Source organism: Glycine max, chromosome 10 (assembly GCF_000004515.6).
Source record: "Glycine max cultivar Williams 82 chromosome 10, Glycine_max_v4.0, whole genome shotgun sequence".
Taxonomy (NCBI): domain Eukaryota; kingdom Viridiplantae; phylum Streptophyta; class Magnoliopsida; order Fabales; family Fabaceae; genus Glycine; species Glycine max.
In genome coordinates, this window is record NC_038246.2 from 32,256,371 (window position 1) to 32,273,171 (window position 16,801).

Consider the following 16,801-nt stretch of genomic DNA (forward strand, 5'->3'; position numbering starts at 1 on the left):
GGACAATTTTACCATTTTTAAAGAATGTTGGATGCACCTAACAATACTCGAGTCAAAGCCAACGATATCGTGACCTACCAATAACTGAAACTACAATCCCGAATTAGGGCATGCAACGTATCTTCAATCTCATGCATGCACAAGGAACAAAAGGGATAAGAAGCAAGATGCTTCCTAACTCTTTCAGGATTGGTTTAAAAGGCTGTTTCGCCATTTAACTTTTGTGATTTAGGTATTAATAATTTTTTCTTTTACAGTTCCTAGTAATCGATTATGATTTGTTGATATATAAATGTATGAGGAATCACCAACATTATTACTTTGGTATATTTCTCTCAAAATAATTTTACTCTGGTATATAAAAGCAAAACAAAAAATGTGAAAGAGTTATATTCCATGCAAAGCCAATGAAATCAATGCAATAATAATCGGGGAAAAAATATGGATATGAAAGTGTAAATTTTGGTATAGAAAAGCAAAAAGAACCCCAAACGGTTTTAATCCCATATAAACCTATGGAAATCGATACTATAATAATAGAAAAAATATGAATTAGGAACGTTATTTCACTGGTTTCATTTGTGCATTATTTCCCCCTTCAAGGTAATCACATTAATCAATTCTAATTTGATAAGTAAAAATCTCAATATAAAAGCAGAAAGAATCTGTATTATATTTTTAATCCCTGAACTTTTCTTGTTTTTTTTATTTTTAGTTCTTAAACAAAAAGTTGAGTAGTCTTGTTCACTAAACTTTTGCTCTGTTTTTTGTTTAGTCTTTGTCGTCTATTCCTTCTGTTATCTGATGGTGTTGCAACAGCTGGCAAATACACTGTGGATACATGGCAAATCTGATGAGGTATTTTCCAGAGTGAATATTTTTAATTGACTAATATTAATACATAATTAACCCTTTACGTATTTTAAAAGAGTTAATAAAAAAACTAAAATCAGGCAAGTGCTTGGGTTGACGCTCATTCATTTCCCAAATTAGATTGAAATCAGAAACCGTAGATGTTTCTGAGAAGAGCAATTTTGAATCTTCTCCCTAACCTTCAACGAAAACGCCGTAATCATTCTAGTTAGACAATCCAATTTAATACATATATAACTAAAGCAATGATTCACCACGAATGTAATTGAAACATCCAGTTCTCAAGAATGGAAGATTCATCAAGTACACTTCATAGAAAATTACTAAGAGTTTGACTCTAGAACCTGACATTAAAGAAGTCCACAGTGCTAGGACTATTTGAAAACCTTCGCTCTAATCCTGCAAGAAAATAAAATGAAAAGTGAAGCATCGCTTACAATAATACTACCGCATGAAAACAGATAAAAAAATAATGGTGTGAAATATGAACAGATCAACAGAAGGAAAAATGACTAGAGACACTTTATGGGAGGACATAACATATACGCTATTTATGGTCATGGAGTAGAGTAGCACTTTTAAGTTATATCTTGAAAATATAGTTCAAATATTTTAATGGATAACCGGTACTATGTTAGTTTTCCTTTGTGTGCATCATTAAGTTGCACATAAAATAGTGCTAACTCTATATGCAAACATAAAATACACAATTCTACAGCTGTTCTCATGCATAATTTTATCGTTAAATGCCACTTAACTGATTATTATCTATAATTTAAATGGTAAAAAATATTTACAGTAAGGAGAGCATATAATGCAAATACCATTTTTCTATATTACATCATACTCATAGATGTGTTGGACTCAGGTAAACAAAATAGCAAGAAATGAGGACTCAATCAGGCTATGGCCTGAAACAGCCATTGGGGGGGTATTGAGATTGAGGTGAAAGACAGCAGGCATGGCCTGAAATGGCCTAAGGCCTCATGGTTGCTGGCAATGGTGAGCACTGGCCAGAGATGCAATGTCAGTTGTCATGTGGCTGGACAAGTGAGCCAGGCCAAACAAAGAGAAATAATGGGAAACAAGAATCTGAAACGAGGAAGTCCATAGACTCTGGAAATCGTAACAATATTCATTTTGATACATGTTAACTATTAGTTAGAACTAAAATTAAACAATGATTGAGTACATTGATCAGCAACTGTTTATATGTTCAAAAAAGTTCTGATATAATCATAGTTATAGCACAATAGATAACTTCTGGAAACAAACATATTAAATATGTATGATGGAGTAATAATGATTTGTCACAAAGATATAGAATTTAATGTTTTGATGGACACATGTCAATGTGGCCATATACCTGTTCCATTGAAGCAGAATCAGTATTTCTCTGCTCTTGTGTATCATTAGATTCTCCATCAGCTTGACCTCTATCGTCATGAATCATGTCCTCATGTTTTTCATCAACATTATCCAACAATAAATCTGCAGGAAGCTGGCCTGACTTCAATGCCTGCAATCATGTACACCGATTAGATGTACTGCATTATTACAGTCCTTTTCATAGTTAAGGTAATTAAATGAGGAGAGATCAGTTTACACCATCGTTGGATTGATCATGTCTATCATATAGCCCATATCTATAAAATCTTGCATTAATCCAAAATTATTATGCATTTCATCAATATACATAAAAATTAACATGATGTATATTTTTGAAATATATTAAAATAAGAACTATATAATTATATTATTCTTATAAATTGTTGTTCAACTTTTACAAACTGACACAAACTACCTAAGTAATGGTAAGAATTGTGTGTTACAACACTGAAAATGATAGCAACACTGCTATGGATGAAGTGTAGGACAACCAGCATGGGCACCAGCTGCGGAATATTCCACCACTTGTCCACTAATTCTGTTATTTGATTCTGTTATAACAGAAAGATATGCATTCTGTTATTTCTTTTCTTTTATTTGCTCAGTGGGGCAGCTGGACCTTGTTGGTAGCAGCCCTGTAGGCCTAGGATCATCTATAAATAAGGGAATTATGCAATGGGAATAGAGAGAAAATATATGGGAAATTTCCACTATAGCTTTTCCTTTATTATTTCTGCTTAGGATTAGAATCGTAGTTCCTAACAGAAAATCAATCCCTTCTCAATTTAAATTAGGAAGAGACAATAATTTTTAAGTTTGAAGATACAATATTATGAAACAAAAAAATAGCTAGAGAAGTATCATAAAAAGACTCCCAAAAGACCAAATGATAACAAATCTCAAAACAATTTCCCTCCTTATTTCTCAAACCACAAAAGAAAACCAAGAGGAACTCCTCATTTTAAGACAAACCAAATCCAATCTACCCCACATGACAAATAATCCAATCTACATGTTCTATGCCAGCCAGCAATTAGCAAGTGTTAACAGAAAAACAGAGAATATGGCAGTAGTTCTAAGCTCCAATGACACAAGAGACATTTCATGGGAGAGTCTCCCATCAGATCATCCCTCTAACAGCAGGTCATTAGTTATAAATTATCCTATCATATTGTTTACAGTAATTTCAATATCATGTTAAGCATGAGTATGACACAGAAACATTAAAATCCATTAAACAATTATCTAATTTAGAAAAGCAAGCACCTTTTCAAGTCTAGCAACCTCTTCAAGAGTCTGAGAATTCACAATGGCAGCCTGCATAAAGCAGAAACATGTCAAACCATAAGTAACCAGAATTAGTTGCTTGATGTACCAACTTCTAAGAGAAGGTAACTCTGGTATATGAATACAGTCATTAGCTATAATGTAGAATGGAACTGATTTCTTAGCTGAAGATAATATCACAAGAGCATGTAAGGTGATCTCTATCAGAAAATGATTTAGCAATAAAAAAATATCACATGGGCCAATGGGACAGCAGGTATATCTTACAGCATAATTCTAACTTGTAGGACAATGAGTTACACTTTCAACATTTCATCTAACACTTATGTGTTCAGGTGGATGGCATAAGGGTCAAGAGATGGCAATGTTGGTGGCTGGCTGTAGTTTGGTCCATTTGGCAGATGCAAAACAGAGTTATCTTCTCCAATGCACTTTTCAATGGCAACAAGTTGCTCGAGGATGCTATATTCTTAATGTGGACTTGGCTAAGAAACATGGAGAAAGATTTTACCATTCATTTTAATCAATGGTCAAGTCAAATTCGACAAGGATTTTTGTATTAGTAGGGGGTAGCTTTTCTTGAATTGCTAGCAGTTGTACTACTTATGTAGCCATATTTTGGTTCCTAATCAAACTGTAGCAGTTTCACTAAGGAACCATGTGTATGGTACTCTACTTATGTACATAGTACCTCTGGTACTTGTATCTATTCAGATATATATATATAATTTTTGCTGATCAAAAAAAAAAAAAAAGAGTTGGAGCCTGGTTAATTTAATTAACAAAAATATTATTTGGATATTCAGTGTATTTACATGTAAGAAACTAAGCATGATAAACTAAATCAATGTATTTTTCTTTACTGTTTAATGAATTAATACGGAGTAGAGCAACAGACATAGTAGGTCAGGTACTTTGGACAATGGTATTTAATAGGATTGATAGAAGGGACATGTTACATATTTGAAGTTAACATGACAATTTCTGGTTTAACCCACTTATTTTTGGACTACAGTGTGATCGAATAATCTCTTTGGAATCTTTGGTTATCACTGAGTGTGTCCTTCACTACTACATTAGACATGGGAATAGCTTCCAATGGTTTGCTGTAAAGTTGTGGGTAGAAGCAAGAAGGACATCTCATCTACAATTTTTAGCACACTATATCAAATGTATAAAAGGGAGAATGTATTAATTATAGATTATAGATCTGAACTGAGCATGAATGCATGATGGGTATGTCAGATGTTCAACCCTACAGTGATAAGCCTTAAATAAATTGATGACTTCAAGTATCATTGTACCTTAATAGCAATAATTTGCTCAGGTGTAGGAGCAACGACTTTGGGCATCTGTTGTTCCTCAATCACTTCAGAAACATTAGGAGTTTCACTTTTTGTGGGTGTCCTTTGAATTTCTTCTATAACTTCTTTTGAAGAAAACAAATTTTTGGCTTCCAACCGTTCCTATTAATTATTATTTATAAGAAACTATCAAATAAGGAAATATAATTGAAGGGAATGCATAATTGGAAATAAGAAATAAACCTAACTAGAGATAGAGCCCCTGATATGCACAGGCGGTTAGAGAAATTGAGAAAGAAAGAGAATAAAGAGAGATTAAAGTAAAAGAAAAAAAGTAAAAAACAGTGGGCCGTACTACATAAAATGGCACATGTGACAATAGCTGAAGAGACTTTATATTAGTATATAGATAATACACCACCATTCTCCTTTCTTTTCTAACATTACTACTTCACTAGATACATAAACCTTGCACCCAAGTTCTAGGTAGAATTTGAAGTCATTCAGTATACGAAAGCTTAAGCAAAGCAACAGCTAAAGCAGCCTGACAAAAAATTAGTCCATAGTCTACAGATATATATACTTATGCAGTAAATTTCCACATTTGGCCTTGGCATTCAGTGCCAACCACTGGCAGTTCTGCTTTTCAAGCTTAAAATGCTGAGTTATTACTTGAATGCAGACATTACCAGAACATCATATCTTTCATATTTCATTTCAAACAACAAGCTCAATTAAAGATACGTATGGGTAGAGGGAAAAAAGAACATTACCTTATTTTTCACTTTCTTGAAATCTAACACCCGTAGGGATTTCAGCTTGTTAATAACATAAAGCCTGTAATTTGGTTTCTTTGTAATATTGTTGTCCAGCAGACTAAGGAAGTGCAGCTTTGGAAGGGATGCTAAAGGATCAATTTCTACCAAGTTTACAATTCTGTTGTTTGTGAGAACTAGAGTGTGTAAATTTGGCAAGAACTCTGCAATACAAATGACAGTAAGATTTTGAGTAGCTTACAACTAGAAGGAAAGAGAGCACAAACATGAGAATGTGCAGTTCAAAGTTCAAACTGTACCTCCAATGTTGGGATTAATTCTAGTAATCCTGTTGTTGTTAATGAGCATTGTACCCAACCGGTTAAGATATGGTACATTTTCAAGTTTGACAATCTCATTGTCAGATAAGTCTATTGTGTCGAATTGGTCCTGCAGGAAAATCCATTGCAAATTTAAGAACACAAGGATGAATTTTTTTATAAATGAAGCACATATGAAGACAGAGTCATAACGATATATCCTTTCAAATATAAGGGGAAACTAAAAGGAAGGGAAGAAGATTAAATTGTGCACCTCAGTAGCACCCAAGTTCTCAATTACAGCTATCTTGTTGCCTCGAAGATCTAACTCACGCTCTTTAATCGCGTTGAAGAAATGAGGGCTTTTCCAGATCAAGTCAGCAGTGAGCCTCACCATGTCTTCTACCCACTCAGAGTACAAAAGGAACCGATAGATAGTAGAGACTGCAAGAATGGAACTTATCAAATTACAAAGCGTGCTTTGCTTTTACAAACCAAAAAATTTAATTTAATAACCACAGAAAGAATAGCCACTAGTTCTCTAAGAAATGGAAAAGAGAAAGAAAGAAAGTTAGCCCAAAACAACTCTTACAAGGTGGTTTTGCTGGTTTCCAGAGAGAGGCGGGTAATGAGGACTCAAACCTGTTGTTAAGTCATGGAAAAGGATAACACTGTCAATCATAAAGCAGCTTCAATAATTTGCTGCCCAAATTGTGTAACAATTTCAAAAATCAACTAGTAAATTACATCAATTCGACTCGAATTTTCATTGCATTAGTACCCTATTCAACTCTATCCCAACAAGGATGAAAATAGTTAATAGAAGGAAAATGAATACTAAGACATCGCAACTTAGAAATTCGTTCAACAGAAAATAAAGTGTACATGGTGATTACTAGACAAATGGGTAACCGAAAATCAAAACGCTTGAATCATTCTACCCAAGAATAAGAAATATGGTATTAATCTGCTACGAAATTGGGGATAAATCTAACAACCATAATCGTAGCCATTCAAAAGAAAATTGAAGTCTAATTTCCAAGCTATAATTTCGTGGATTGATTGCAGGAATGGGTTTTGCAGAATCTTACCGATTTGGTTTCTGAACGTTGCGTGCGTCTTTGAGAAGAACAGAAAGAGAGAACGAGAGAAGTAGAGTTCAAATGCTGCTGCGAGTGCGTGCGCGGTGCGTCTTTGACAAGCAACTAGTTGCCATCGTGGGCTGACCCTGACCCGCTTTTATTTAGGGCGGACAAAGGGCAATTGCTTCGTGCACCGGACACAAATTGTGCACCCAGCAATTTAAGTAATTTAAGTGAAGTGACAAAAATGTCCTTCACTTAAAAATTTAAAAATCCTTCTTCTCCTCTCCCTCACCCTACACACTGCTGCTGCGCCTCCTTCTTCGTCATCTTTGCTTCCTCTTCTCGCACCGTCTACACCCCAACTTTGATCGTTGCCGCCACTGCCTATCGTCGGAGTGCCTTCCTTTTCTTCTTTTACGTTTTGATCCTATGTTTGAGGGGTTCATTTTTTGAATTGGAATGTGTATATTGTATATAGATTATACGGATTAATAATTCGTATAATCCATACAGATTGTGGATCATACGAATTGTTAATTTGTATTGACTATAAAGATTGTTAATCTGTATAATTCATATGGACTGTTAATCCGTATGAATTATATAAATTTCCAATCCGTATAAATTTTTTATTTTTTAAATTAATATTTAATTAAACAAAAATTGAATAAAAAAATTAATTAAAAATAAATTTATATTTTTGTTGCAAAAATATTTTTTTAATAAATAAATATTATTCTATATTTTTTGTGCTTTTATTTAATTAATTATATTTGCGTTGGTTTTTAATAAATAATTTAAGAATTTTGTTTATTTACACACATACACATATATACACATATACTATATAAATAGTGGTTGGAAGTATAAAATTAAAATTTCTTCATTTGTTTAAAAATAATGTTAAAGGTATTGAAATTGAAATAGTCATTTATTAGAAATTAAAAAAATTATACTTAGATTTTGGTCATTAATTTAAGTTTATTAGAATTAGTGATGTGAAGTCTATAAATTTGAAAAAATAATTTCCATATTCATTTATGAATATATAAAGTAATAAAAAAGTTATTTAAAAAATAATAAATTTTTTATTTATGAATTATTAAATAGTAATTGATTAACGTATTATTTGAAAGATGACATTAATTGTTATTACTATTTAATTTTGCATATTATGATTAGAACCAGACGATTGCGTCAGACTTTAGGCATGGTTATAAAAAGAGTCTTAGGAATAAAAGTTAGTGGTGATGCGAATTAAGCCCCTTAGCGGCGAAGGCTGACAGCATCTGCACGTAGGCATCGGGCAGTTGCACCTGTTGTTGAGGATGTTGAGCATGTGAATCATGTAGCTAATGAGGTCCATAAACAGCCTTAGGAGACAGTTGTTGATGATGTAGTTGCTGATGCCAAGGGTTTTCCAAACGGACCCCATGATATATCAGTTTTGATGGACTATGTTCATCATGTGGCAATCACAGTTTGAAATCGAGAGGTATTTAATTTTTAAAATAAATAATATTTTCATAACCATTTATTATTCAAGTTGACATGATTTAAACTTTTATTTTCAGGAATGTCCTGAGTTGAAGTTGTCCTCCCATGGAAGGAAGGTTAAGAAATTTGGCAGGCCTGCTCCAGAGATTGAAGGCTTAGTGGCTGCCACAGGATTAAGTCATCTAATTGCATGTTCCTTAGAACTGGAGACAGGGGACTTATATTTGCTTTTGTGGAGAGGTGGCATAAGGAAACTAATAGTTTCCATCTTTCGGTAGAGAGGTCATTATCACCCTGGATGATGTGGCATTGTTGCTACATTTGCCTATTATAGGCCCCTTCCATAGCTTTGAGGCTCTTCATGTAGACCAAGTCGTGGACTTGTTAGTTGACTTGCTTGAAGTCAGTTTAGAAGAAGAAAGAGTTGAGACATTGCAATGCCATGGGACATATGTTCGGCTATCCTAGTTGCGAGATATATATCGTAGCAAATGTGACACAGGATAGTGGACTGTAGTAGCTCGAGCATATCTTTTGCATCTGGTAGGTTGCACGGTCTTTACTAACAAGAGTATCACACGTGTACATGTGGTATTCTTGGATGCATTTCGTGACCTCAGCCAAACAGGAAGCTACGCATGGGGAGCTACTGCACTCGTTCATATGTATGAGAATTTGAATGATGCGTTAAAGAGAAGCGCTCGACAACTTGCAGGATATATCACACTTTTACAGGTATTTATAATTTATTTGAAATTTAATTTTTAGTTTTGTAGTTTATATTGAGTATTGTTTTGATTTTTTTTTTGTTTTTTAAATATGTGCAGTGTTGGATCTACGAACATTTTCCTACTGTTGCTTCTTCTATTGTTGCTGAAGATTATCATGAAAGGAAATCACGTGCTTGTTGTTGAAAGTCTAGGAAGGTATTACCAGTGTCGACGAATTGTAAGCGGTTGGATAGATTAGCATCTAATGTTGTGTGCTAGATTCCTTATGGTGACCACTGTGCATTCAGAGAATTTGAGCTGATCTCATTATTTTTCAGACATATCAGATGGGTTCCCTCTATTGTCATACACCAACTAGAGAGGGTTGTGCGATAGTTTGGTTATGTGCAGACTATTCCTCTGCACCCTGTTGCTCCATCTTTATCTATAGAGGATATTGATGATAGATGGATTTAGTTTTCTGAATACCTTGCACCGGTGGGTCAAATTTGTATTGCTCCTAGGTAATGTGCAGCATACTACATCGAGTGGTTCCACTTCATATCTCATCCCTTCATGAGTCCGACACAACCTAGGGATCCTCCTAGACATCCACCTGTGGTGCACGATGATACGTTTATTGAACCAAATCCTCCTCAGCAGTCAGTCGTCGCAGCGGCTATGGTAGAACCACCTGCAGCTGCACCTGTTGATGTAGACATGCCTTGACATGCACTGGTATAATATGTTTTGAATTCTCAGTGTTACTTATTTTATGTGTCATGCATTAAGTGTTTACTTTTACCTTGTTGTCAATGTTGTAGGAGGCTTACCAAGCAATAGCAGAAAGGTTGGAACGCTTGATCAACTTGAAGGTAGTCACTAAAGGAACAAAAGTATACACTGTGATTGAGGAGTGCATAAGGATTGCCAAAAGTGTGACTGCGCAAGGAAATGTTTATGTTCGATCGAGACGAAGGTGGCGTATGCCAAATGCAGGAAGATTTTTAGGATTTTTTAGGTTTTATATGAATTATGTATGCAATATGACTGAACAATATTTATTATTTATTGTTATTAGATAAGTTTTTTTTTTTTATTTTCGTTTATGTAGTATGTGAATATTAAACTGTGGAAGCAATGCCTTCCAAGATTATTTTGATGATGCTAAAAGAATCAAGTGTCACGCAAGTGCCAAAGAATCAAGAGTCAAGCAAGTTTCAAGAATCAAGATCAAGATTCAAGTAAAGAATCAAGACTCAAGATTCAAGAATCAAGAGAAGACTCAATCAAGATAAGTATTAAAAGAGTTTTTCAAAACATTGAATAGCACAAGAATTTTTCAAAAAGAAAAATCTTTTACCAAAGAGTTTTACTCTCTGTTAATCGATTACCAGAAGGTAATAATCGATTACCAGTAGCCAACATTGTTTTCAAAACTGATTTACAAAGCTGTAATCGATTACCATAATCATGTAATCGATTACCAATGTTTTAAAACGTTAGATTTCAAATTTCAAGAGTCACAACTTGTGATAAAACTTTTTCAAATCATTTCAAACTTGTGTAATCGATTACACAATACTTGTAATCGATTACCAGAGTTTCTAAACGTTTTGATTTTCAAATTTAAACATGAAGAGTCACATCTGTTGATGTGTAATCGATTACACTATGATGGCAATCGATTACTAGTGACTGATTTCAAAAAATAAATTACCAAAAGTCGCAATTCTTAAGGTTACTTATTTCTGAAGATTTTTTCAAAAGTCACAACTTTTTAAGTGACTAGTTTTCATAAAAGTCACAACTTTTAAAAATGACTAGTTTTGAAGAAATTGCCAAGAGTCATAAACTTTTAACTTGAGTCATTAAATGACTATAAATATGTGACCATGGCACGAATTTCAATATATGTAAAACTGATTTTCTTTTATGCATAACAGATTTCCTTCATCTTTCTAAAAGTTTTTGTTCAATACTTTCTCTTTCAAGAAAAGTTCATTGACCAAAAACTTGTGTTATTCTTCTTCTTCATTCCCTTCTTTCTCTTGTCAAAAGATTCAAATGACTAACCTCCTGAGAATTCTTTTGTTTCTTCCATTCTCCCTCTTGACAAAAGATTTCAAAGGACTAACCGCCTGAGATATCTTTTGTTTCTTACAAAAGATTTCAAAGGACTAACCGTCTGAGATATCTTTTGCTTCTCCTTACAAAGATTCAAGGGACTAATCGCCTAAGAATTCTTTGTCTTAACACATTGGAGCGTACATCCTTTGTGGTACAAGTAGAGCGTACATCTACTTGGGTTGTTATACTGAGAACAAGAGAGGGTACATCTCTTGTGGATCAGTTCAAGTGGAGCGTACATCCACTTGGTTGTTCAAAGAGAACAAGGAAAGGTACATCCCTTGTGGATCTTTGCTTGTAAAGGATTTTACAAGGTTATTGGAAATCTCAAGAATCGGTGGTTGTTGGGGACTGGATGTAGGCACAAGTTATTGCCGAACTAGTATAAATCTTGTGTTTGTCTTCTTTTTCCCTACACTCTTTATCTTTCCAGTGTGTACTTTTTATTTCCGCTTTACTTTTGTCTAAGTTATTGTTTCTGTTCTTTACTTTCTCATAACTTAGTAGTAAAGCCTAATTGAATCTAGTAATATTAAGAAGGATAAATTTTAATTAGTCAAGACACATTAATAATTAATTTACCCCCCCCCCCTTCTTAATTATTCTGAGGCCACTTGATCCAACATAAATTAATGACCTAATTATATTATTATGTTAAACCAAAATTAACCCTAATTAGTCAAATATCCATAAACCCGAACTCAATTTAATTAGTCAAATAACCCTAAATAAAAACACTAAAACATAAATAATTATATATTATTTAATGTTTTATTTATTTCTCTAATATGATTATTTTCATAACCGATAATTAAATAAAATAAATAATTATATGAACATCCAATGAAACACGCATTAATGATCATATTACATGACAACCCCATAGGTATGTCACAACTATTGGCTTAACAGTAACTAAATGTTCAATCTTTCCCTAAATCAACAAAGTCTATTTTCATCCTCGTCAAATTGGTATATTGCTACATTCTACTAATATATGGTGTACGTCACTGTTTTGCTTGATAATGACAATGTGTAGACCATAACAAAGCTACTAGCGATAAGGGACAGCGATCTCTTAGAAATACATATTACATAAGGACATACACATTCAAATTATCAGAACACATTTTATTACATAAACCCTACTCAAACAAGATGATCATGCTTTTACCTAAACAAAATGATTTTCATACACATGACTGATACATATAACACGATGTACAAAACAATCTCTTGATGGTTGACTTCTAAGAGGAAAAAATATCATGCTTTGTTGGAGAGAAAGAGAAACAAAGATGACATTATACCTTGATACAATCACATATCCCATGTTGGTTATATTCATCCACTTATCCATGGTAATCTGCATGTAACAGTTTTAATTATATTTTATTTAAAGCAAAATTAATCCATCAAAACGTAACAAAAAAACTGATATACCATGGATAATCCATCAACAAGTAGGGATTGCTTTAATTCCTCAAATCTATCTATGCCACAAAGCAGGTTGATATACTCATCAGACCATTTTGCAAGTTCTTTAAGCAAATGGTTGTGAACCAAAGACAACGAATCTTCACCCATACCTAATAAGGCAGCAATTGCATGATTTTCACAATTACAATCAGTTTTGACATCGACAATGTTTTCAATGGAATCATGAATGCATGGATGAAATTGATCCAACATCGGCATGGTCCTTCTTAGTTTTGCTTGCTCTGATGATGATGCACTACGTTTGGTTGAAGATTTACTATTTTACACAGTAAGACGGATCACTCTTTGTTGATCTTTGATGTTTGGTCATTGGTTTCTTCTGAGTACCTTTTGTTTTGACCTTTTCTGGAGGAGCACACATAGAGTTTAGATCAGGGTAGGCAATTTTCCAAAATTTACTCTTTACAGTAGCTTTGCCACAAACATCAAGCTCTTCAAACCGCTTGGATATGGTTTCCATCTCTTCGGTTATGCTGACTTTGGGCTCAAATAACCCTTGGTATGAAAAACTTAGCTTTTGCCAAAACATATGGATTACGCCGAGAGGTATGCTACCGACAACATATCTAGCTAACTCGCATGCACAAGGAAGACCGTGAGTAGTTCTCATTACACATCCACAACGACAATTGCTAATACCAACATAACTTACATTGTCAAACTCAACAACAATCTGGTTTAACGCATACCTTGATATCATGCCAAGTAGTTTCTTGTATAAGATAACTTTAAAAATATATCCAACCACATGTGTACTTGTCTCTAAAAATGTCTTAATTTGAGTGTGTTGCAGCGTGATTATGTTGTTCATGGCTTCCCAAACACTACATAGGTCTCCAAGGCTATTCTGTAGTAGTATCTTCAAGGCCTAATAAGTGCACTCAACCCTGCATTTGAAATACGCAAACAAGTAAAAAAAACAATTATTTTTCTAAATATATTATTTTATTATTTGTTTGTAAATAGTTATTGTTTATTAGATAAATAAAAAATAGTTTATTTTGAATTATGATTTTAAATAGTTAGTTTATTTGTAATTGTAAATATATAAGTATTAATTTAGTTTTAAAAATAGGTATTATTTGTGTTTTTAATAAAAATAGTTTATTTTGAATTATATTTTGAAATAGTTATTCATTTTAAATGTAAATATATTAAATTTGTATTTGTTTATAAATAGTTTTTTTTGTATTAAATAAAAAATATATTATTTTATTATTTTTTTGTAAATAGTTATTATTTATTAGATAAATAAAAAAATTATTTTGAATTATGTGTTTAAATAGTTATTTCTTTTAATTCTAAACATATTGATTTTGTTTTTCTTTTAACTCTAAAATAATTTTTTGTATTATAATTGAGTTAAGTATTGTTTGAATTTTGACAAAAAAATTATGTATATGCAAATTTGTAGATTATGGTTAGAACTAGAGGTTTAGGTCGTGCCATAGACAGAGATATAGGAAGAGCCCTAGGGAGAGAGGATAATCGTGATTCAGATGATGTTCCCCAACGACGACGGCCCACAACATCCGTACGTAGGCAACAAGAAGTTGTCGTTGTTGTTAAGGATGCTCCTCACGTGGATGACACAGTTGAAGAGGTATTCCAACATGTCGAAGAAGCTGTTGATGACGTCGAGGGTTTTTTAGGCGGACCGCGTGACCCATCAGTGTTGACTGCCTATATTGATTATGTTGGAGTCATTGTTTGGAATGGAGAGGTATTTATAGTTTTTAATAAATTATATTTCAATAAGTATTTGTTATTATTGTTAAAATTGTTAAAATTATATGAATTTTTTCAGAAAGTCCTGAATTGAAGTTATCCTCCTATGGAAGGAAGGTTTAGAAATTCGGGAGGCCTGCTGCTAAAATTGAAGGGCTAGTCGCTGGCACAGGATTAAGTCTTTTGATCGCATGTTTATTGGACATTGACGATCGAGGACTTATATCGATTTTTGTCGAGAGGTGACATAAGGAAACAAGCAGTTTTCATCTTTTAGTAGGAGAGGTCACCATCACCCCTCGATGATGTGGCCTCTTTGCTTCATCTTCCCATCATAGGTGCATTCCACAACTCTGACACTCTTCATGTCGACGAAGCGGTGTTGATGTTAGTCAAGTTACTTGAAGTCACTAGAGATGAAACTAGAGCTGAGACAATACAATGTCCTGAGGCATACGCATGCCTATCGTGGCTACGAGAGATTTATCATAGTAAATGTGAGGCCGGACATTGGACTGTAGCAGCTCGAGCTTATTTGCTGCATTTGTTAGGTTGCACTCTTTTTGCTAACAAGAGTGCAACACATGTGCATGTGGTGTTCTTGGACACCTTCCGAGACCTCAATCAGAGTGGAAGCTATGTATGAGAAATTGCCGCTCTAGTGCATATGTACGATAATTTGAATGATGCTTGTAAGAGTGGCGATAGACAACTTGTTGGATATATCACACTATTACAGGTAATTGTTAATGATTGTTATTTAATTGTTTTTTATGTTTTTTAATATGTTCATTTGAAATTTATTTTGTTCTTATCAAATTTGTGTAGTGTTGGATTTATGAGCATTTCCCATCTATTCTTGAGGCTTTTACAAACCCAGACTATGATGAAAGGTCACCACATGCCCGCCGCTAGACATCTATGAAGGCCTCTACGAAGGCATTACCAACATCGACTTATTGGAAACGTCTAGATCGACTGACGACTGATGATGTTAATTTGTTGGATACCTTATAGTGACCACCGTGCAATTCGAGAGTTTGACTTCATTTCATATTTTTTTTGGACATATCTGATGGGGTCCCATTGTCATCATACACCGACCAAAGAGGGTGGTGTGACAATTTGGGTATGTTTAGACCATTCCTCCACACTCTCTGGGATCAAGGTTATCGTTCAAAGATATTGACGACAAATGGATGCATTTCTTTGAGTACCTTGCACCGGTGGACCAAATTTGTGTTGTGTCTGGACAATGTGCACTAGACTACATTCACAGGTTCTACATGATTTCGCATCCATTCATGACACCGACACAGCCCAGGGATCCACCCAGAAATCCACCTATCATGCAAGATGAGACATATGTGGAACCAGATATGCATGAGTTCTCAGTGGCGGCAACAACTATGGAGGAAGCACCTGCACATGCAGTGGTAACATATATATTCATGTTATTTTTAATTTCATTTAATTTAATTATGCAATATGGTAATACCTTATCCGTTGTTGTCAATGTCAATGGAGGCTTGCAAAGCAATTGCAAAAAGGTTAGAGCGGTTGCTCAACCTAAGGATAATGACTGAAGGCATAGAAGCACACGATGTCATGCAAGATTGCCTAAGGATCGCTAGGGGTGTCACTGTAGAGCGCAATGTTTTTGTCAGGTTGCGACGAAGGCGACACACAAATCACGCTTGAAGACATTTACAATTCTTTAAGAAAATTTTTAGACTATGTTTATCATTTTATTGTATTTGACATCATTTTCGTTTTACCAATTTTATTTGAATTTTCTTAATGTTACTATTAAGAAACATAAATTATTTAACCTTAAAGCATAACACTAAACCTTGGTTTTGACGTCACAGTTAACTCTAACAACGCACGTAAGACTAAACCCTAAGTTAAGGAGTATCCCTAAACAGTTAAGTTTAACATAAGGTATAATACATAATTACGTGAATATGCAGCGAAACAATTATATATTAATGTAGTACATTACAATGTCATCGGTATGTGAACGTTCATTGTCCGCTTAAATCAACATAGTCTTTTTTGAACATCATCAAATTTTTGTACTGTTGCATTCAACTAATATGTGGAGTTTACCACTGCTTTTCCTGAGGATGACAATTCCTAGACCATAACAAAGCTAGAGGTAGTTGTTCGGGTGGTCGACAAATGTACTGATTCGCAAAAGTAGTATATAAAATGGTATGA

General features: G+C 34.0%; 1 protein-coding gene across 1 annotated transcript; it reads right to left on the bottom strand.

Annotated features, from left to right (window-relative positions):
- Nucleotides 1–961: 961 nt before the first annotated feature.
- LOC100779162 (U2 small nuclear ribonucleoprotein A'-like) lies at nucleotides 962–7,096 on the bottom strand. Its single transcript, NM_001255574.3, has 9 exons — nucleotides 7,020–7,096; nucleotides 6,521–6,570; nucleotides 6,203–6,372; nucleotides 5,929–6,058; nucleotides 5,627–5,832; nucleotides 4,854–5,015; nucleotides 3,529–3,579; nucleotides 2,240–2,392; nucleotides 962–1,272 (listed from the first exon to the last, which is right to left on the bottom strand). The coding sequence occupies exons 3-9, from the start codon at nucleotides 6,323–6,325 to the stop codon at nucleotides 1,267–1,269; spliced, it is 831 nt and encodes a 276-aa protein (NP_001242503.2). The 5' UTR covers nucleotides 6,326–6,372; nucleotides 6,521–6,570; nucleotides 7,020–7,096; the 3' UTR covers nucleotides 962–1,266.
- Between the last annotated feature and the right edge of the window lie 9,705 nt (nucleotides 7,097–16,801).